The sequence below is a fragment of the Elephas maximus genome, chromosome 26 (assembly GCF_024166365.1).
Source record: "Elephas maximus indicus isolate mEleMax1 chromosome 26, mEleMax1 primary haplotype, whole genome shotgun sequence".
Taxonomy (NCBI): domain Eukaryota; kingdom Metazoa; phylum Chordata; class Mammalia; order Proboscidea; family Elephantidae; genus Elephas; species Elephas maximus.
This window is the reverse complement of record NC_064844.1, coordinates 27,433,294-27,456,421: the sequence shown is the minus strand read 5'-3', so window position 1 is coordinate 27,456,421 and position 23,128 is coordinate 27,433,294. Positions and strand designations below refer to the sequence as shown.

The 23,128-nt window shown below is 38.7% G+C and overlaps 1 protein-coding gene across 2 annotated transcripts in view; it reads right to left on the bottom strand.

Annotated features, from left to right (window-relative positions):
- Nucleotides 1–23,128, bottom strand: part of STRN (striatin) — a 147,036-nt gene that overhangs the window by 83,978 nt on the left and 39,930 nt on the right. The window contains exon 2 of one of the 2 annotated variants that reach the window (XM_049870653.1): nt 3,767–3,870. In XM_049870653.1, the coding sequence (XP_049726610.1) occupies nt 3,767–3,870 (104 nt within the window). Of the gene's footprint in view, nt 1–3,766; nt 3,871–23,128 lie in introns of those variants that run through there. The other variant, XM_049870654.1, reaches the window with a different exon arrangement.

Below are 23,128 nucleotides of genomic sequence, written 5' to 3'. Positions count from 1 at the left end.
CTGAGTCCAAAGGACACACTCCACTCCCCTCTCTTCTTGGTGACAATGAGGACCCCCCTCTTTCTGCCTCTGAGATGGTTCATTTTTAAGCCTAGTGGGATAGCAAAACTAACCAATCCCTTTGTTAGGGCTCCATACTCCATATTTGCACATTCCCACCCCAACAAGGGTACCATGCACCACCTTATATGCATTATTAGCAAGCTGTCCAATCCCCTTGGTGAGCCACAGGCATTTGCATAGTCCCAATCACTTGGTAGAAATTACAAGACCACGGTTAGAAACGCCCTATAAAGGCAATCTATCACACGGCAACTGCTACTGAATTCCTATGATATGCCAGCTGAGCGTAACCTGAAGTGTGTACTCAGTAAGGACAGAGGCAAGAGGATGTCCATGAAACAGAAGGGAAATAAATAACTACAGCACACAGTGATAAGGGCTCTCAGTCACCACATCAAGTGTTATCAGGAATGCAGATAAGTGATTCTCTAATGCAGTCAAAGGTGGTGCCACATGAGATTTTAGCTAAGCTTCAAAAACCAGCAGAGGTTTTCCAGTCAGACAAATGTACTGATGGACAGGGACGAGCATCACCTGACACAGTGGGTGAGGGGAAAGCCGCCGTGTATTTAGTGCCTGGATTACAATATGGAAACACTGAAGACAAAGCCGACAATTAGGTCATTATAGTGACACAGATAAGAGAAAAGTGGCAGTGTGTAGAGAGGACTGAAAAACATGGCAGACATGTTTCAGAATTTTATCTTATATAGTATTTGCAGTTCCTCAGTATATAAACTACTGAATAAACCTCAGATTATACATCATGTATTCTTGAAAATTTATATGTAAAGTCATTTTGTAAATTTTGTAACACTTTAAAGAATGCTTTGATAAAGTCATTGCTAGGTGAGTAATCCTTCTGTAATGTTAGCAATTCACTCAATTTACTAATTTTTTTCTTAAAATGGACTACTTAAAAAAAATCTATATAATGTAGTAATTCAAAACCATAACCCTTACTTAAGTGCTTCTATTGAAATGACAAGATGTCTGGAGTTTGCTTTAAAACAGGTCAAGATGAAATGAAACAGTTTCTGTTGAAGCCTGAAGATGGATACAAAGGAATCATCAGACTAGTCTCTCTAAGTGTCTGAAATTTTTCTCAATTAAAAAAAAAAATTACTGCCAGTAAAGAACTAGAAAAACGATTTCAGAGTATAAAGCACTGCTCCCAGCCACAAGGAAATTCTTTTATTCTTAATTTATTGCACTTACATAGTGCCATTACACCAAGAATAATCCTAATGATTCTATGAACTTCAACTGGATACAAAGTCAGAGATTCTTTTCGAAAAGCATCCCATTAGTTAAGGTGGGAAAGAAAAAAAAAAAAAAACCTTCCCTAAACTTACCAATGTCTTATCTCTCCTGTCCTTCAAACTGAAACTTCTTGAAAGAGTACCAACTATCTGCAGTAAACAACTGACATGGAATCTGGTATGACACTGCTGAACTCCCTTTTTCTTTAGCTTGTTTCCAAAATACTACTCTGGTTCTTCCATCTCTAACATTCCTTTGTCACTTCTTTTTCCTCTGTTGTTTGTTTGTCTTTGTTTTGTGTGTGTGTGTGCTACTCCCTGTGGTTCTTGCTAATTCTCTTTTCTCACTAGACTTGCTGTATTACTTGTCTCAACTACTCCTATCACTTCACCCACAACAACATTAATGATTCCCAACTCCACATCTCTAGTCATGAGTACCCTGACATATCTGCTCTTCAGCCCTATTCTGTATCTTTACTTCATCTGATAACATGGGAACTCTCACTCATAACACAGGGAGTGCCTCAAGTCAGAAACCTGGAAGTCATTCATGAATCTGAATCCCACCTTTACTACAGCTCTTTGACTCTGCACAAATTATTGCTTTTAATCTTCAAGGCCTGGTACACAGTACTTACTCAATAAATAGTTGCTATTATTAATGTCTTAAAGCATTCGGTTGCTAACCAAAAGGTCAAGGGTTCAAGCCCACAAGCTGTTCCATGGAAGAAAGATGTGGCAGTCTGCTTCGGTAAAGACTGACAGCCTTGGAAGCCCTATGGGGCAGTTCTACTCTGTCCTGTAGTGTCACTATCAATAAGAATCAACTCAATGGCAGCGGGTTTAGTTTGTGGTATAATTAATGCCATTATTCTTTTTCTTTGGTTATGTCTATAACTTAGCCATCCCCAAATATTCCCAAGTTACATACTTTTAAAAGTTTTTCCTCTCATCTCTCCATCTGTATCCAACTTTCAGTCAACCTATCAAAGTATGAAAAAAAAAAAAAAACAGCTGCCTTCAAATCGACTCTGACTCATGGCAACTCCATGTGTGTTGGAGTAGAACTGTGCTCCACAGCGTTTTCAATGACTGAATTTTTGGAAGCAGACTGCCAGGCCTTTCTTCCAAGGCACCACTCAGTGGATTCAAACTGCCAAACTTTCAGTTAGCAATCAAGCACATTAACCAGTGACTTCGCATGGTATGAAAAGAACTCCCTATTTTTTCACTAAAAGGCCAACCTGTTTTCAGTCTCTTCTGCCATTTAAATACCCTCCAAGAAGGCGAACATAAGTTCTAATAAAATTTCTATCAATACCTATTTTTTGATGTATAATAAAAAATTTGACTGGCCTTTGTCCCCAGTTCCTGGGATATAGCCCCAAAATTCTTGGTATTCCCCTCTTTCCATAATAAAACTATAATCTTAAATATAGCACTTTCCTAAGTTCTGGGAGTCGTTCCAGCATATCATCAAACCTGAGAGTGTACTAGGAACTCCCAATCTGTAGCCACCTGGTCAGAAATGAGGGTGGCCTAAGCTTGAAGCTGGTGTGTGAAATGAGGACAATCTTGCTGAGCCTTTAACTTGTGAAGTTTTGCCTCTCAGTGGTTTACGCCAGAAGTCACTGTATTTGATATTCACCAATATCATCTGCTAATGCTATTTTATGGCAGTTGTGCAACTTAAAAAGGATAAGGAAAACATGCCAAGTAATCACAAAAATGAAGCAAAACAGAATTCCAATATTACCTAGCAAGTATTCAACTACCTAAAACCAAAGAACTATCTCAGACTGCTAACAAAAAAATCCAAAGACCATGTGTTAAAGTATATAAATTTAATTCATTTGATAATTCCCAAAACTCTCATTGATGACTTATTTTTCTTTAATTGTGGCCCAAGGTTAATTAAGTATCTTACAAGGTTAGCGAAATAGAAAAGGTAGAATTAGCTTCTGGAGACACAGGGCTGACAGCAAAGGAACAAAATACAAAAAAAAAGTCTATAAAAAGAATCTCAACTTAGTCTGCCGGAGTAAGTTTTTTCTCTATGAAAATATATCTAATTGATTAGTATCAGATGGTAGGGAAAGGAATAAACAGTATAGAAATTTACTTTACTATTTAAACACTAAAAAAAAAAAAAACTACTTCATAAAAAAAAATGTTGATAATTCAGAAAGTGCTTAAGTTTCTTAAGGCAGGAAAAAAAGTTGCTAAATTTTTTAAATCATATAAATCAACTTATTGATCATTACTATTATTAAACTATTCATAATGAAATTAACATATTACAACCATTCATAAAAGTTTACAACAGATACTGCTTCCTGAATTAAACAATTTAAAGTTTTAAAATTCCAATTTATTTTAAGAATGACAGAATTATTCAGTCATTTCAGGGAATACTAACTTCCATTTTACTAAATTACCTTTCCTGTTTAAGAGCATATTCCAGCATTTTGATCCTCCTCACCAGATCCTTCTTCAGATTTTCTTGACCTTTCCTCTCCCCCTGTAGAAAGGCAATCTGGGCCTGAGTAGAGAAGAGAAAGACAAGGTTCTGTTCAGCCCAAATGGATTTTTTTTTTAAAACTCCTCTGAGGAAAGAGCCTTTGGAAAACAGGATAAAAAAGACACAAAAATATTTCCTGTACATTTCTGTCACAAAGAATGTAAATATACAGACACAGTGACAGCAAGGGGAAAAAATGCCTTAAACTTGACTAAAAAAAGACATCTATATTCATTTTACTTCAGACTAGACATGTTACAACACGTAGTCCATATCCTCCAACAGTCTATAATTGAAAACCATATAAACACAGACATATGCAAGGGGTAAGTACTAGCTTGCTCAAGTGTTTGTCTTTGAAGGCAGAAAGGCAAAGTCTTTTTATAAGAGAGTGAAGATGGGGAAAAGGACAAAAGTAAAATCTTATAATCCCCTTGCAAATTAAGAGTTCTCAGAGTTTCACCACGTATTTAAATTGTATGATAGATTTCTTGTCTTGAGTGCCTTTATCCCTGACCTCCCCTACAAACAATAAATAGCTTCCCTTTCTCAGTCCCTACCCTTCACTCCAGTCCCCTTTTAGGAAATTTAATACGCAGAAAAAAAGTGAAAGTTGGAAAAAGGAAAATCTAAGCAACAGCCCTCCACCCTTTTCTGGCCCCTCCAAAGAATTACTTTTAAAAACCCTGCATTTTAACCCCAAGTGATTCTTAAGAGCAACTCTTTCCTAACCTCTCTGTTTTACTAAAATTCTTGTCTACAGTGGAACAGAGAGGTTAGGAAAGAGCTGCTCTCCAGAATCATTAAAACAGGCATTTAAAATAGAAATAATATCTTCCATCTAAGGAATTTAAACTATGTTACAAATACTAACTTGTTAAAGCAACTCATATACCTCTATGAGTAGGGTAGGGGGTCTATTTCAGGGCCTTCAAGGATAGCTCGCGTCTGTCAGTTTGTCACATTGTGGTGGTTTGTGTGCTCTGCCACCGGTATTTCAAACACTTCCAAGGTCACCCATGGTGGACAGGTGTAGTGGAGATTCCAGACTAAGACAGACTAGGAAGAAAGGCCTGTCACTCTACTTGTGAAAATTAGCCAGTGAAAACCCCATGGATCACAACAGAATATTATCTGATATAGTGCTGGCAGATGAGCCCCTAGGTTGAAAGGCACTTGAAATACACAGTAGCCACAAAAATGGACTCAAGCGTAACAGCAATTGTGAAGATGGAATAGGACCTGTGAACTTTTCATTCTGTTGTACATCGGGTCACCACAAGGCAGAGATAACTAACAACAACAAGAATAGCTATCAATTTCACCATTCTCACATGCTCGGGTCTCTCCATTTCTATTATATTAAGCCACTAAGACACAATATTTTCCATTTAAGTAAGAACATTACATTTAAGGATGGCCATACCATATGCCACATCCTTAAGGAATTGTGGAGACTGCCAAACTAAGGTTTAGTGAGTGAGCCATCAAACCTAATTCTAAGTAGTTTGAATGAGGCTCATTTCCACTTACTCAGTGCCATAATGAACATAAAATCCAACTCACCAAGCTTCATATAAGCCTCATGATGTAGGTACCATTATATTTTTGCTATCATTTCAATAAGCTCTAAAAATTTACATCTCAATTAAAAGTAGGATTATTTTTGTTTTATTGAAATAATTTAAAGTAATTCGAAAACAATTCAATACCTACATTATCTATTTATACCTAATGATAATAAAACCTTTTGAAATGAAATATTCTGCGATAACATTATTTTACTTAAGCAGAATAATAGCACATGCATTTAAAGCCGATAAAAATACAAAAGGAAATGACAGCCTAACCTCTCTGGCCAAACAATGCTTTGGCATACAATTTTATACTCTCTTTAAAACGGCTTTAATAAACGTACATTCGTTTTCCTATCCTCTTGTCAATTCACGTATCTGATTCGTCAAATATTTATAAAAACAGAAGCAAGGCCCAGAATTATTAAAAAGAAAGAAAGGGCAAACAAAAAAGAGAAACAGGAGGGGGTGCATCACCTCTGTGATACTAGTAAAGATGCATAACTTGGAACGAACCATGAGGAAACACCAGGCAAACTCAAATTGAAAGACATTTTTACATTAACCTGCTTATAATCTTCGAAAGTGTCAGACCATGAAAGTCAAGGAAAAAATGCTCCAGATTGAAGGAGACTAAAAGGACATAAAAACCCAATGCGACGCATGACAAAAAGCTGCTGCTGTCAGAGCCAGTTCTGACTGGGGGCACCACGTGTTTCAGCGTGGAGCTATGCTCCACGGGGTTTTCTACAGCTGTAGTCTTACAACAGTAGGTAGCCAAACCTTTCTTCTTTGACACTGCTGGGTGGGTCCAAATCACCAGCTTTTTTTTTAGGTTAGTAGTTGAGTGCAAACACTTGCACTACCCAGGGACCTGCAATGCATTCTACTAGACTGGATTTAGCTATAAAAGGACATCACTGGAACAACTAGAGCAACATGAATGGGGTCTGGGGACTAGATGGTGGTAATGCGTTCATGTTAATTTCCTGATTTTGATGGAAATGTGGTTATATAGGACAGCATTTGCTTGTCAGAAATTAATACTGAAGTATTTGGTAGGAGGCAGTGGGACATCAGGTTGGCAACTTGCCCTCGAAGTATTAAGGAAAAAAAAATCTTTGTACTGCCCTTGCAACTTTTCTGTCAGCTTAAGATTTAATTTTTTACTTTGCAACAAGCACTATGCCAGCTTAATAATCTTAATATGATTAAGATACAATCTCAATCCAAAAGTCAGCACCATGCATAACCGGGAAATCCTAAAAGCATTTGACAATAAAACCAGCGGCAAAACACAGATATTCATTATTTACCACAAATATTTTAACAGTGTTCTGAAGGTGCTGGCAACATAGTCAAGAAAAAAATAAGTACAAAAATAGAAATGAGGAAATAAATTATTATTTTCAAATCAAGTAAGTGGATACTGGAAAATCTAAGGAAAAAAGACTACAAATTAACACAAAAAAAGGAAGAATTTTATAAAGTAGCTGCAAACAAAATTACTAAACTGAAATCAGTACACTTCTAAAAAATAACCAGTTAGAAGACATAGTGAAAGAAAACAATCTCATTTATAATAACAAAAATGGTAAGAAGATTAGAATAAACTTTACAAGAAAAAATAAGAACTATACAAAGAAAATTTTAAATGCAACTAAGGGGCACAAAAAATGACTCAGCCAAAGGAAAAGGCACACCATGTTCTTAAACAATAGGAGTCGGCATTGTAATGATTGTTTCTCCTAAATTAATCTTTAAATGTTAGGTAAGCCCAGTTAAAATAAAGAGTACGTAATGATTCTAAAGTTCATGTGGAAAAAGAAACACGGAAGTATAAACAAGTAAAATCTCAGAAAGTCATAAAATATTTCAGAACATATTATGATTCTACAGGCATTTTAAAAAATGCCACTGGTATACAAACAGATAGGTCTATTGCTGAGAGTATCCCAAAAACAAGCCCAATGCCAAATGGACCAAAAGTTTTTAATGAAACTCCAAACATTAGAAGAAAAGATACGATTTGTTTTTGTTTTAATAATCTCAGGGTTGGGAGTGTCTTTATAAGAATAAGACAAAAGCCATAAAAAACTAATAAACCTGAACTCCTAAAAATATCTGTACGTGGCAATTAAAGTAAGTTGTTTAAAAAAACTATTAGAAAATATAAGACAATTCTTTTTTAACAAAATTCAAACAACAGAATAGGAAAAAAAAATACTCATATCACATATCACAAGGGTTCACTTAACAAATCAATAAGACCAAGAACTCAATTTACGTTGACAGAAAAGGAAATATAAAAGGCTCAAACATACTAAAAAGATGTTCATCCTCACACTTAAAAGAAATGCCAGTGAAAATTACAGTCAGGTTTCTCCTTTTCCATCAGACAGATAAAGTTCAATAATTTAATAATACACCGTGTTGGAAATGGCATTGGAAAACAGTCATTTATATATTGGCTGTGGTACTGTAAACTGGCTTCATCTTTATAAGGGACAATTTGCCATTATCTACCAATTCTGTAAACACACATTCCCTTTGACTCAGCGATTTTAATACTAGAACATTATCCTTCAAATATATGAAATGATACACTAAAAAAGGACAGACAACAGTGAACATACAACCCAGGCAACTAGTTAAATCAATTATGAGTACAACAGGAAGAAAATCAGGATAGAAACTAAGGCCTATGAGAGCAGAGGAAAAAAGACTCAATCTCTTTAAGTTTTTTCCTTCTGGAAAACTTTAGTCAGAAAGTAAGAAACAAAAGGTCTTAAGACACATGTTCCTACATAAGGATGATGTCAATTCCTTTTGGAAAAAACAGCCTAAGTCTAAAATGTAAATAACTGGTATAAATCTACATCCTTTCAAAATAAAGATTAAATACCAGCTAAAGATTCTCCTGACATGGCAGTACACTGCTGTCTGAATTGGATTATCTAATTGAAAAGGAGGGGTGGAAATAGAAGAGAGGGAGAGACTGAAAAAAGGAGAAAAGGGGAAAAAACAGAAGGAAAGTAGGATACATCTATAGGAAGGAATACTATGTAGCTGTTACAAAGGAGAGACACTTCTAAATATATTGATACGGAAAGTCTGCAGTGGGAGTAATTACTTTTGTGTGTGGCCTTTCTAGCCATGCGTTTGTAATTTCCACCCAGGTGACTGTATGATAGAATAGTTGTGGCCTAAATTTTTTTTTTTTTTTTTTACCAAGGAGATTGGTCAGTTTTGCCTTAAAAGAGAGCCAATTCCAGAGCAGGGAGGAGCCCACTACCACCAAGGAAGGAGAGACCTGGCAGCAGGAGACAGCGTGGTGGGCTTCCCAGCCTACAAAGAAAGAGAGATGAGTGCCTTTCGGCAAACACTGAAGGACAGGGAGAGCACAGCTGGGGAGAGGCTATCCTGATGGAGGAACTGTATCCTGAGCTTTCTTTTTTTAATTTTTATTGTGCTTTAAGTGAAAGTTTACTAATCAAGTCAGTCTCTCATACAAAAATTTATATATACCTTGCTGTATACTCCTAATTGCTCTCCCCCTAATGAGGCAGCACACTCCTTCCCTTCATTCTCTTTTCATGTCCATGCTGCCAGCTTCTAACCTCCTCTTCCCTCTCATCTCCCCTCTAGATAGGAGATGCCAACATAGTCTCATGTGTTTACTTGATCCAAGAAGCTCATTCCTTGCCAGCATCATTTTCTACCCCATTATCCAGTACAATCCCTGTCTGAAGAGTTGGCTTTGGGAATGGTTCCTGTCTTGGGCTAACAGAAGGTCTGGAGACCATGACCACAGGGTCCTCCTACTCTCATACCATTAAGTCTGGTGTTTTTACGAGAATTTGGGGACTGCATCCCACTGCTCTCCTGCTCGTTCAGGGGTTCTCAGTTGCGTTCCCTGTCAGGGCAGTCATCGGTTGTAGCCAGGTACCATCTAGTTCTTCTGGTCTCAGGCTGATATAGTCTGGTTTATGTGGCCCTTTCTGTCTCTTGGGCTCGTAATTACCTTGTGTCTTTGCTGTTCTTCATTCTCCTTTGATCCAGGTTGGTTGAGACCAATTGATACATCTTAGATGGCTGCTTCCTAGCGTTTAAGACCCCAGACGCCACTCTTCAAAGTAGGATGCAGAATGTTTTATTACTAGATTATATTATGCCAATTGACTTAGATGTCCCCTGAAACCCTGGTCCCCAAACCCCTGCCCCTGCTACGCTGGACTTCGAAGCATTCAGTTTATTCAGGAAACTTCTCGCTTTTGGTTTAGTCCAGTTGTGCTGACCTCTCCTACACTGTGTGTTGTCTTTTCCTTCACCTAAAGTAGTTCTTATCTACTATCTAATTAGTGAACAGCCCTCTCCCTATATCCCTCCCCCCTCATAGCCATGAAAGAATATATTCTTCTCTGTTTAAACTATTTCTCCAGTTCTTATAATAGTGGTCTTATATAATATTTGTCCTTTTGCAACTGACTAATTTCACTCAGCATAATGCCTTCCAGGTTCCTCCATGTTATGAAATGTTTTACAGATTCATCACTGTTCTTTATCGATGTGCAGTATTCCATTGTGTGAATATACCATAATTTATCCATTCATCCACTGATGGGCACCTTGGTTGCTCCTATCTTTTTGCTATTGTAAACAATGCTGCAATGAACATGGGTGTGCATATATCTGTTCATGTAAAGGCTCTTATTTCTCTAGGATATATTCCAAGGAGTGGGATTGCTGGATTGTATGGTAGTTCTGTTTCTAGCTTTTTAAGGAAGTGCCAAATTGATTTCCAAAGTGGTTGTACCATTCTACCTTCCCACCAGCAGTATATAAATGTTCCAGTCTCTCCACAACCTCTGCAACACATTTATTATTTTGTGTTTTTGGGATTAATGTCAGCCTTGTTGGAGTGAGATGGAATCTCATTGTAGTTTTGATTTGCATTTCTCTAATGGCTAATGATTGTGAGCATTTCCTCATGTATCTGTTAGCGGCCTGAATGTCTTCTTTAGAGAAGTCCCTGTTCATATCCTTTGCCCATTTTTTAACTGGGTTATTTGTCTTTTTGTAGTTGAGTTTTTGCATTATTATGCAGATTTTAGAGATCAGGTGCTGATGGGAAATGTCACTGCTAAAAACTTTTTCCCAGTCTGTTGGTGAAGTCTTTGGCGTAGGTGTTTGATTTTTAGGAGCTCTCAGGTGTCCAGCTTCTCTTCTGCATTGTTAGTAATGTTTTTTATACTGTTTATGCAATTTATCAGGGCTCCTAACATTGTCCCTATTTTTTCTTCCATGATCTTTATCATCTTAGATTTTATATTTAGGTTTTTGATCCATTTCGAGTTTGTTTTTGTCCATGGTGTGAGGTATGGGTCTTGTTTCATTTTTTTGCAGATGGATATCCAGTTTTGCCTGCACCATTTGTTAAAAAGGTTGTCTTTTCCCCCATTTGACTGATTTTGGGCCTTTGTCAAATATCAACTGCTCATATGTGAATGGATTTATGTCTGGATTCTCAATTCTGTTCCATTGGTCTATGTATCTGTTGTACCAGCACCAGGCTGTTCTGACTACTGCGGCAGTATAATAGGTTCCCGAGTGTTCTTCAGCTTGAATTGTAACTGTTGCTTCCCTAATAAACCCCATAATTGTGAATATAGTCTGTGAGTTCTGTGTGACCATTGCTGTGAATTACAGAACCCAGCAGAGAAGTAGACTGCCATGAGAGGGACGGTTAGTGTCAGAATTAGTAAAGATGGCAAAGAGAGAAGGCTTGTCTGACCTCTATCTTATAGGAATCAGCCTTGGGCTGTTGATCTTGGTTCTCTTTCCCCCTTGTGGGGTTGGAGGAGGTCAGACACCTCCCCCAAGCCATTTTTACAATGTCCAAGATATGTTAAATGTGAAAAAAAGAAAAATGTGTGCAGTTTGCAACCACTTTTTTTTTTTTTTAAGGTAGACATATTATGGTGCTTCAATGTGTAGGTCCAGCACAAATAGGTGACAGTATTCTCACAAATGAACCAAGGTGACAGTCCAAGACCACGACCGAATCACCACTTGGAAAACTCAGGGCACACACCTAGGGTAGTGGGGTATCAGCAGTGAGGATGTGACAGAAAACGTATGGCCCAAAAGGACCCCTAAAAAGTTCTCCTTGCACATCACTACAATACAGGCTTCCTTCTGAAAACAGAGGCAGATCTCCAGTTAGAGAGCAAATACATTTCTATTTCTGACCTCTAATATGAAATTTACTTTATTTTATACCATTCAGCTAATTTTTATCATTTTTAGAAACCTCGCCCCTGCCTATACTAGTGTCACCTCAGTATCTTCACAGAGTGAGCTCACCTGAACTTTCCAGAGTTTGGGAGGGGAGGAGAGTGAGATTAAGACATGCAATTAACCCAGTAAGAAAAAATTGCAAAAACTAGGGAAACTCAATCTGATGAAATAGATAAAGCTTACAAATAGCTTCAAGTGATAAAAATAATACATGTTAATTTACATACTATGACCATTTCATTTATCTGTAGAAGTAAACCTAATGGTAACGGCATATATTTTTTTGAAAACTTTGGAATTATCTTCAAGGAAAATACATGTTTAAAATTCCATAAAGTTTTTTAAGTTTTTTATACCTAAAATTAGGCCTACCATTTCCTAACCATTAGGAGCAAAAAAGATAAAAACAACAGTAACAGGATATTTTACCATTTAGGCATAAATGGTAAGCAGGAAATGTTTATTTTCAACTGTAATTGCTCAAAAGGATTTACGTAAGGAATATAAACCTGCTATATCTGAGCAAGTTTATCTGCATACACGGGAATACACGGCAAAGAATTAAAATATTTAAAATGTACCACTTAACTGACTGAAGATTTTTTTATATTTTATTTTTTGTTGTTGAGAATATACACAGTAAAAATATATACCAATTTAAGTTTCTACGTGTATAATTAAGTGACATTGATTACACCTATTTTCACCTTCTATTCTGAGTTGCTCTTCCCACATTAACATAAACTCACTGCCCCAAAGGTTTCTATCTAATCGTTCAAGTTGCTGTTGTCAATTTGATCCCATATACAGGTAGTGCCGATGACGGGATTCTGTTCCAACGACTCCGTCATAAGTAGGCTCTGATGTTAACTGGATACCTCATTATTTTTTTAAGTTTTCATTCTTATTTACTATCAGTATCTTTACAAATTCAATCTTTGTCTTTGGGAGTGGAAAACATTACATACAAACATGGATATATTTTCATATATGCATACAAAAAAAAATACACAAATCATAAAAATTTACTCTAACACCGAAGGGCCAGACAATGTCATTTTGTCAGCTGCAGTAATAACTCCACTTGTGGAGGGTTCTGGATCATCTGGATCATTCCCGCGAATGGAGATAGCATTTCTGGTCAGAAAATTAGTAAGAATTGTCCGTATGGTCCTTTTCTTTTATTCTTTACATATTTCGAGGTAACATCTCACTGCTCCCTGAATCTATCAACTTTAGCAAAGCAGTCAGCATTTGGATCCATGTTTTCAAGTAACTGAAGTCTGATTTAGTTTAGAAAAAACTTCAGCTAATCTTTTCACTGTACATTTTTTTTGACAACTTCTCTCCTTCTTCTTCCTCATTATTTCTTTCTTCTCCAGCATTTCTTTCCTCTTCAAAATCCATTAAGTCCTGATCTATCAATTCCTCTTCTTCGTGATCTATGAGCTGTTCCACATTGGCAGTATCAAGTTCTAAGTTCACTGCTCTTGCCATATGGACAATTTTCCACCAATCTCTTCCATCATGTACTCATGGTAGTCTTCTCCTTGCTGTTCCTTCAAGTTTTCAAAAAAAAGCTACGTGCTTTCATTTGAATCATCAGTAAACTCATAGGCATCCTCTTCTGGATTTGGTCTTCTATACAAATCATCAGCAGAGTTCTCCATCTAGGGGAGTCGCCCTTGCTGCTGCTTTGTTGAAACTGTTGATTTTAAGCCAATCCTTTAACTGCCTCCAAAATTCTATTCTTATCCTTAATGACTGTCAAAACGGTCAAATGAGAAAGTCCTTCCTTCAATTGCTATCTCGCCGACTATCTTTCCATTATCACAGGCCTTAACGATCGTCATCTTTATAGCCATGTCTAGAGCCTTCCTCACCTTCTTTTTTGGATTAGAATTTGTGGTGGCATGACTTCTTTTGCTATACATATTGTTGGGGAAACAAGGAATGTAGGTGTTACAGTTGGAGAAACCTGAACAACTCAGCTCCAAATTAACAACTGATGCTTCTTATGGTATGAAACACTGAATAAGATCACGTTATAGGTCTGGTCTATGATGAAGTCTGTCAGTGTCGTAACAATGAAGCGGGTATTGTAACACCTGTCAGGCACGTGTACAGTTCAATTGTCATATGTTCTTAGAGTGAGCCCTGACCAACTTTCTGTCACAACTCCCCACACTGACATCGACTTCATTGTAGACCAGGCCATAGCCTGCTATATGGCAGTGTTTTGAACAGTAAATCATAAAATAGTAAAATTGAACATCTGCCAGTGAACGTCTGAAAATGATAACATCAGCAAATTATGCAGTGCAACACTGTATACGGTACAAAAACAAAAATGGATAGCCATAAGTGCGGTTTGTCATAATTTCATCATGTCGTAAGTCAGTGACTACCTGTAAATAGATCTTAAAAGAGTATAATGCTCAAGGCAGACATTCTTTACCAGTAAAGCTAAACCACTGCTTGGTTTTAAGAAGACTTCGGGGATATTTTGGGTTTAAGGTTTAGCGCTTATTTTAGAGCAACAGTTTCACGGGTTCATTCAGCCTCAAAGGCTCCAGAAAGGCTGGATTCCATGAAAATTTAGAATTCCATTCTGCATTTTCCCACTTTTGATCAGGATTTTTCTATAGAATCTTTGACCAAAATGTTCAGTAACGGTAGCCAGGCATCATTCAGTTCTTCAAGTCTCATGGTAAAGGAGGCAGCTGTTCATGGAGGCCATTAGCCGCACATTCCGTTTCTTTCTCTTATTCCTGACTCTTCTTTTTCCTCTGTTGCTCCAGGCAAATAGAGACTAATTTTTGTACCCTGGACATCCATTTGCAAGTTTTTAAGACCCTAGGCACTACACATCGAACTAGGAGGTAGAACAGAAGCACTAAAAAACAGATTATTAACCCAATTACTGGGATGTCCCATGAAACCATGACCCTAAACCCCCAAAGCAAAAAGCCAAATCCCATGAGATTTTTAGTTGTACACAACCAGCCTCAGCAATTACTTTTTTGCTGTTGTTGTTACAAACATATCTATCACATAGCTTTTGCCAATTCAATTTTTTTACAGGTGTACAATTTACTGACAGCAATTACATTAATTGGCTATGAAATCCTATCCTAAATCAATGCGATTTTTCCATCACCATTTACTAAAGACATTTTAAACTATCTTGTACTCTAAAATTAAAAAGAGCTACAACTCAAAATAACCAAAATCACTAAAAAGTGTCTTAAGAAAACTATACAAAACATCGGTTTGGGTTGGGTCCAATAGCAGTCAGCTGCTATTGGAGGGAAAGAGCACTCACTTTTAGGAACAGTAATTTCTGCTTTGTGGTCCAGGGAAAACATAAACTTAACTAAAACACAGATTCGTTTCAGTGTTAGAAAGTAAATCTTAAAATTCCTGGAATATATTCTAAACAATAATATTGAACACCAATTATAATTTTAGAATTGGAAATGTAAATTTAGTAAACATTTAAAAAATCTAAAATAAAGTACTAGAAAACACGACTAATTAAAGGTTCTCATCTTCACTGTAAATACAAAGTCACAAATAATAAGAAATACTTAGAATGTAAAGGTCAATAATATGGTTTACATAAGCTAAGAAATAGTGTGCAATGAAGATTCAATAATCTGCGTTCAAGCTTAATGTCTTCTATAAACAAGTATTCCCTCTGAAAAGCTCTGGATTACATTATGCTCTTAAATCTAGCCTGCTGCTATCCTTACATTCAGTCAACTCCAATGGCTTTCCCTGGCTTATAATCACTGCCCCTAAAGATAGTATCACCATTTGGCATGATATTACCAGATATGGGTCAAAATATTATTAACATCCATTTAGGTTTCCTGAGTTCTGAACTGGAAAAGATATCTACACTCCCCATATAGGAAACAAGGACACAGGCACTGAACGGTTAAGCATCTTTCTCAAAGTCAGGTAACTAATTAATGACAAGACAACTCAATGCTCCCCATTTTTAGTGATCTACAGCAGGAGTACTCAAACTTTAGCATCAGAATCACCTAGAGGGCTTGTTAAAACAGACTGCCAGATGCCACCTTCAGGGTCTTTGATTCCGAATGCCTGGGGTAGTGCTGCCCAAGAATTTACACATCTAACAAGTACCCAGATGATGCTAACGTTACTGATACGAGACCACGCTAGAGAAACACTCACGTACACCATCTGCGACACAGTTAGAAGGCCAAAAATAAAGCTAATAGGCTGCTAAGGAACAAGGAAAAGAGCCATCCCAGAACCATAGCTCTTTACACAGCACAAGTATGGAGTTCTACATAGGCCCTCAAACTGACAGACCAGTACATACTAGCTTTTCTGATTCCTTTCCAAATTCCTCATTTATGACTCTATTTTCAGCAGTCTCCTGAGAAGGAAATAAAATTCTCCAACATTTTTCCGTTCAATCATGTGTTTTGGGAATACCTACTACCCACCACTATCCAAACTGCTGTAAAGGAGACTATAGGAAAAACAAAACCAAGTTCCTACTCACAGTGCACTTCCAATCTAGTTAGGGTACATGATCAACACACATACGTTCAGAAGGACGCTAAGACAAGGCAGTATGGTCTTCTGATAAAAATAAATTAAGCGGCCCATGAGAAATATTCATTCATTCAACAGTATTAACCAAGCACTTACTTTGTACCAGGCACAGTTATGGGCACTAGGTCTCAAGTAGTGATAAAACAAATATAACAGAGCTCAGTCTAATGGATGGAACAAACGTGTTGCATAAAACATATGTGTACCAGCAGGATATGCTTTATACAACTAAAACCAGAAATACAGTTATAGGTAAAAGCAATAAATTTAAAAATAAACAGAATTAAAATACAATGCGATGCCTATTTAACTCTGAAGTTAAGTACAGAACTGATGTCCAATTCAAAAACTGTATTTTATCTTCAGCCAACTGTACTTTTAAATAGTGAGCTTCCAGAAATACTCCTCATAAATAAAATACCTATATTTTACTTATTTACCTATATTCTTTTTCAAAAAAGATTAAGAAGTTTTTTTTAGATGATACCATAGGAGAAGGTGGTGTATTCTTTCACAAAGCAGTCTCTCCACCCTTAAGTATGTGATTACAAATATAGGCTTTCCTATACAGAATACCCCCAACTGGCCCAAATTCTCATTTAAAGCACTAAATTAAATACACCTATGCTATCTGCTTACAGAAGCATATAAATAACTGTACGTTAGAAGGTTTTTGAGTCCTTGTGAAAGTTTCCTTTGGCCCCCAACCAAGCAGTTCTGACAACACACTCCTATCTTCCAAACCTTTACAAATATTCCTAATGTTTGCTCAAATGGCTAGAAAGAAAGCTCAGTTTAAAATATGGGTGTGTGTGTGTGTGTGTAACCAGCGAGGCAGGGCTATGTGAGGGTGACTTTATCACTCATGTCATCGGGAGCCTGTGTGTGCGCTGGTGCACACAAACGTGGTGAAGCTGATCCCAGAGAGTGAAAACACGGTATCCATTTCAACAGCTATGAAGAACACATCCATTAAAGTGGGACCAGCTTGGAAAGGCAGCTGCAAGACCAAGATGGCCCAGATGGCCTGAAGAAGCAAGCAGAGGAGGAGCAAGGATGGACAAGAAAGCAGGAAAAGAAGCTCCATGTTCCGGAAGAACACCAAGCAGGCATCCCTGCTCCATACCAACCACAGCCTTTCTTCCCTCAATTGCTCCTTCTCATCAGGAAAGAGTGAGCCAGGCACCCCACACAGTCACAACCCCTCCCCGCCATCTCCCACTCAGGGCTACTGGGTGGCCTCTGATGCCGTGCACTCAGTAGGAGGGGTTCACCACAGAGCAGGTCCCTCAGCTCCCTCATGCCCAGTTCCCCAGCTGGCTCTAGGCACATAGCCCAGCCCTCTGCATGGTCTAGAACCCAAGCTCCAACACTAATGCCACCCTCCATGGCGCAAGTCAGCAGGCAGCATCCCAGTGTCACCACTGGCCCACACCCTTCTCCACCACCGACAGCTTCACTTCAGCATTCCCCATCACCCCTGTCTGGCCATGGGTCCAGGCCTTCCCCATCAAGCTTCACTTGTCACCTCCTCTAGGCAGGCAACTCTCATGGCCCAAGAGTACGAAGCCACCCTGTCACCACTGCTTAAGAGGGTGCAGTCATCCAAGAAGCTGGTGGCTGCACCTGCCACTTCTGAGAAGCTAGTCACTTCTCACAAGCATACCTTTGAACTGCCACCCACTGATGTCAGCCCTCTGGAGGTAGCTGGAACCAGGGGTGCGCTGTCTCGGGAGGAGGTGCTACCAGGGAACTGCAGGCTGGCCATGGATTGAATTGTGTCCCCTCAAAATACATGTCAATTTGGTTAGGCCATGATTCCCAGTGTTGTGTGGTTGTCCTCCAATTTTTGACGGATAGAATTTTCCTTTGTGTTGTAAATCCTAACCTCTCCCTGTGGTTAATAAGACAAGATTAGATTATGTTAAAGAGGATTAGGTGGGATATAACGCCCTTGTCAGGTCACATTCTTTATCCATTGTAAAGGAAGTTTTCCTGGGGTGTGGCTTGCACCACCCTTTATCTACAAGAGATCAAAGGAAAGGAAAGTGAGCAGAGGGTGGGGGACATCATACCACCAAGAAAGCTGCTGCTGGGAACAGAGCATGCCCTTTGGACCTGGGGTTCCTGTGTGGAGAAGATCCCAGTCCAGGGGAAAATTGATGACGAGGACCTTCCTCCAGCGCCAACAGAGAAAGATTTCCCCTGGAGCTGACACCCTGAATTTGGACTTCTAGCCTACAAGAAAATAAACTTCAATTTGTTAAAGCCATCCACTTGTGGTATTTCTATTACAGCAACACTAGGTGACTAAGACAAGCCTGTTCTCTCATGTGCCCTGGGCACCCTCCAGTAAGGCCAGGCTGAACAGAAAGTCACCGCAGAAACAAGAAGCCATCTAAGGTAGACTCCTCAGAGGATGCCACCAATGAGGAAAAGAGCAAGGTATACGGAAGCCAAGCTTACCACCTAACCCAGAAGTAGGCCAGAATCCATCCCTCAGAGGAACAGGGGATGGGGAAGAGGATGACTTCTTGCCCAGTGACCAAGGCACCAAGGCTCAGTGGTCCCAGGACTATTGACAGGGGTCACACTAGGGCCTCCCAGAATAGAGGGCCCCAGTGTCCTCCCCGCCCCCCCCCCCCCACCACCACTTTACCTCTGAGGTGGCTTGAGAGCCTGAAAACCTCTGAGGAGGCTGCCAGCACCTCCTCACCAGCCCACACCCTGGGTAGGGCTAGACTCACAGACCCCATGCCCACTGAAGGCTGCTGAGAAGCCAAGCACCTCCACACTCAGGCACTAACAGCACTTTGTCCCAACTCTTCAGGAATCATCCCCACGCCAGTTGCTCTGCTGCTTCCTCTACCCCTAGGGAGCCAAGCCAAAGATCCTGCAAATTCCTTACTAAGCGCCCAGACACAGCATCCTCAAGCAGAAAGGCAACGAAGGAAGCTGGGCCAGCCCAACCCCAGAACTTGGAAGCCACAGCTCCAGACCACCCTGAAAACTGATCTCCGAGGCAGGTGGAGAGGTCACAGCCACCCAGTGTCCCTGGACTGGCCCATTCATCTGCTCGTAATATTCCCAACCATAGCTGGCTATGGAAGCTTGAGTGTTCACACGTAGAAAAGGAAGAGCTGGAGCTACCCCTGGGCATCACGAAGTACAGCATGCCTCAGATAACAGCACGCAGGATACTCCATGCAGAGGCTACCCACACACACCCAGGAGCCCAAGCCCAGTCTGCTCCAGAGAGGCCGAGAACCAAGGAAAAGGATCAGGGCTTGGCACTGGCCTGGCACTTGATGAGTTTTTTAAAGAAAACATAGCAGCTGTCTGCCATTTCTTGCACTCAGACTTGTGTAATATACACTCCTGGAAACCAAAAGAAACAAACTATACATACACATACATACATATATACATATAAAATCGGCTGCCATCGAGTCAATTCCAGCTCATGGCAATCTCAAGTGTTGAGAGTAGAACTGCGTTCCGCAGAGTGTCCAAGGCTGTCACCTTCTGGAAGCAGACTGCCACGCATTCCTTCCAGGGTGCTTCTGGGTGGGTTCAAACAGCTAACCTTTTCATTTAGTAGTCCAGTGCTTAACATTTTGCACCACCTAGGGACTGACTGACTCCACACACACACATGCACGCAAACACACACACACAGAAGAGAGGTGTGAGAGAATAAGATATCAATCAAAGGAGGAATTCCTATGGATATAGAGCATAACGGACTTCACATTCATGGATTTAACAATCATAGTTACCACTGTTTAAAAACCATCTAAGAAGACACTGTGTTAAGCCAATGGTGAGACTAAAGGCAAGATCCAAAGGCTAAATGCATGAGCCCACATTAACACTAAGCATTTGCATCTCAAAGTACAAAGGCAATAATTCTAAAAAATTATTTTTTAAAAACATGAGTTTCTTTATGGAAAAAATGCCTCTTTTCCTCCAAAAAAAAAAAAAAACCAAACTGCTGGCAGAGCTGTTAGAAGTGAACAAAATATGAGGAATAAAAAAGTGATTGCCCTTAACCAGAAAAGAAACAAAATGTCAAATTTGGTAACAGCTTGTAACTACAAACGTGAACAAGTCCACCAAATGTTCTACACACACACACACACACACACACACACACACACCCAAAATTCATTAAACTGATTCAGCAAGTGCTCTAACTTGAGCAAAAACTGTTCATCAAGTGAAATAAAACTTTCACTCAAGTTGGAAAGAACATTAACTTGTAGAATAGGGCTCTACATAAGAAACATACAACTCACAGTGGAAATACAATTCAGAGGCAGGAAGGATTCTACACAAAGATCTCTGAAGTTAAAATTCTGAGGATTTGCAAAGGTCTCCGAAAGCATCCCATGACAAGTCTTCTATAATGTATGATTTTCTTCATGGTTAGAAAGCACCAAAGGAGTTTTAAATATGTTTTAAACCAATAAAATTATCTTTTAGGAGGTATATAATCTCTAAAGAAGCATTCTTTGAAGCCAACACTTTTCATATTTAAAGCATTCATTCTGTATGTATAAACTATCAGCTAATAAATCTAAGATGACTTTTAGTCTCTCCCTGATTCACTGTAACCCATGTAACTGCAAAAAACAGTCTTCTTAAGGCAATAACATAATACCGCTTTCCTACTCGACCACCTTCAGTGGTTCTCTGTGCTATGTATATAAAGCCCAAACTCTTCCCAGTGGAATTTAAGGCTACCTACAATCTGTTCCCAAATCATGCTCCTAGCTGTGTCTTCCACAATCCCTTCTCACAGATCCTAGGCTCCAACCAAAGCTGCCCGTCTGTTAGTCTTCAGACATCGTCTCAATTTCCCAGGACCATGACTTGGCTTATGCTCGTCTCTTCTACCTCCTACCTACCCAAAATGCCCTTTCACATTCAGATCCTACCAATGTCCAGTTCTACTCAGGTCACAGGAATCCTTAATCCCTCACTTCTCTGAAGCCCACATGCATTTATTGTTCTTTATTTTAAAAAATTCTATATGAAAATACTGTTTTACCATTTTACGGCACTTAAGAGTTTTGTTATCGTTCGTGGGGGCAGTGGTAGTTCAGTGGTAGAATCCTTGCTTTCTATGCAAGAGACTGCGGTTTGATTTCCGGCCAACGCATATCGTGCTCAGCCACCACCCATCTGTCAGAGGAGGCTTGCGTGTTGCTACAATGCTGAACAGGTTCCACTGGAGCTTCCAGACTAAAACAGACTAGGAAGAATAGTCTGGTGATCTGCTTCAAAAAAATCAGCCAGTGAAAACTCCATGGACTGCAAAGATCTGACCTGAAATCCATTGTGGGAATGGTGCAAGACTGGGCAGCATTCTACTGTGCACAGAGTCACAGGGGCCAACTCAATGGCAGCTAATAACAACAACAATATTATTGTTCAATCAAAGAAAAGAAAACAAATACTTTGGAGCAGTTAATGTGTACCAGGCACTCTGCTAAATCTGGTGGCACAGCGGTTAAGGCTCTTGGATGCTAACTGGAAGGTCTGCGGTTTGAACCCATCAGCTGCTCTGTGGGACAAAGATGTAGCAGTCTGCCTCCATAAAAAAGATTTACAGCCTTGGAACCCCTATGGGACAGTTCTGTTCTGTCCTATAGGGTCACTATGAGTCAGAACCAACTCACAGTGTAATCTCATTTAATTGGAACTATCACACAATGACTTACCTGTTCTCATTTAATTTTCCACTTTTTTTTTTTTTTATGGTTTATCTCATTTCCTAGTCACAATTGACGGCAATGGGTTTGGTTTTTATTTTGGTTTAAGGGCAGAAATCTTCATTCATATATTCAGCAAACTTTCATTAAGTGGCTACCGAGTGTCTCTCACTTGATTTGTCCTGATGATACAGAAACAGGATTCGTGTATTCTACTATGTTATAAATCTCTTGAGGACAACAGCTATATGAACAAAAAAGCAGACTGAACTGTTTCGGCCCACAGTACCTTGCAATACTGTAGTTATTTAATGTTATTTATTAAGAAGATAAAATTTCTATTGATCAGTAAACGGACAAAAGACACAAACTTGAAGTAAAAAAAAATTAAAAAATAGTTACTATAAACTACAAAATTTTTGTTCGTATAACTTTGAAAAATTTTTCAATTCTCAGTTTTTTCATCTACCACATAGATGGCTATGAAACATGAACCACAGCTCCTGCTACTAAAACAGAACAAGTGAAATATTTCAGTATTACCATATGAAAATTATAAATTTAAATATTTAGACAAAAACAAAGTGACAGATAATAAAAGCTGACAAAAAACATAATGAAAACAATTTCATTAAAAAAAAAAAAAACTACTTAATGCCCTGAATGAAACACATTTAAGCTCTTCTCTTCCTTTTGCTTCATATTTAAACAAAATCTTCCTGTTTGCTTATATTCTATTTTATCTATGGTATAAGCAACCAGCTGTCCAAGACACTGTCTTCTTACAGTAAAATTATGCTCTCCATAGTATACGAAGATACAATTATTCCACCAACAACAAAGTCTAAAATTTTGGGTTGGGTTTTTTTTTTTTTTTGCCCTCTGTCAAGGCAATAAATTACACATAATCATTTACTCTAATGACAAATGCCACAGAATTGTAAGAAAGTTATGTTATGTGGTATTCAGGGAGAAATTCATACACAAAGAAGACAAATTATATTCTGTGAAACGTTAACACTGACTAGGTGATTGAACTACCGATTTGATTTTCATTAAACCTTCCTATAAATGAACTCATATTACACACTG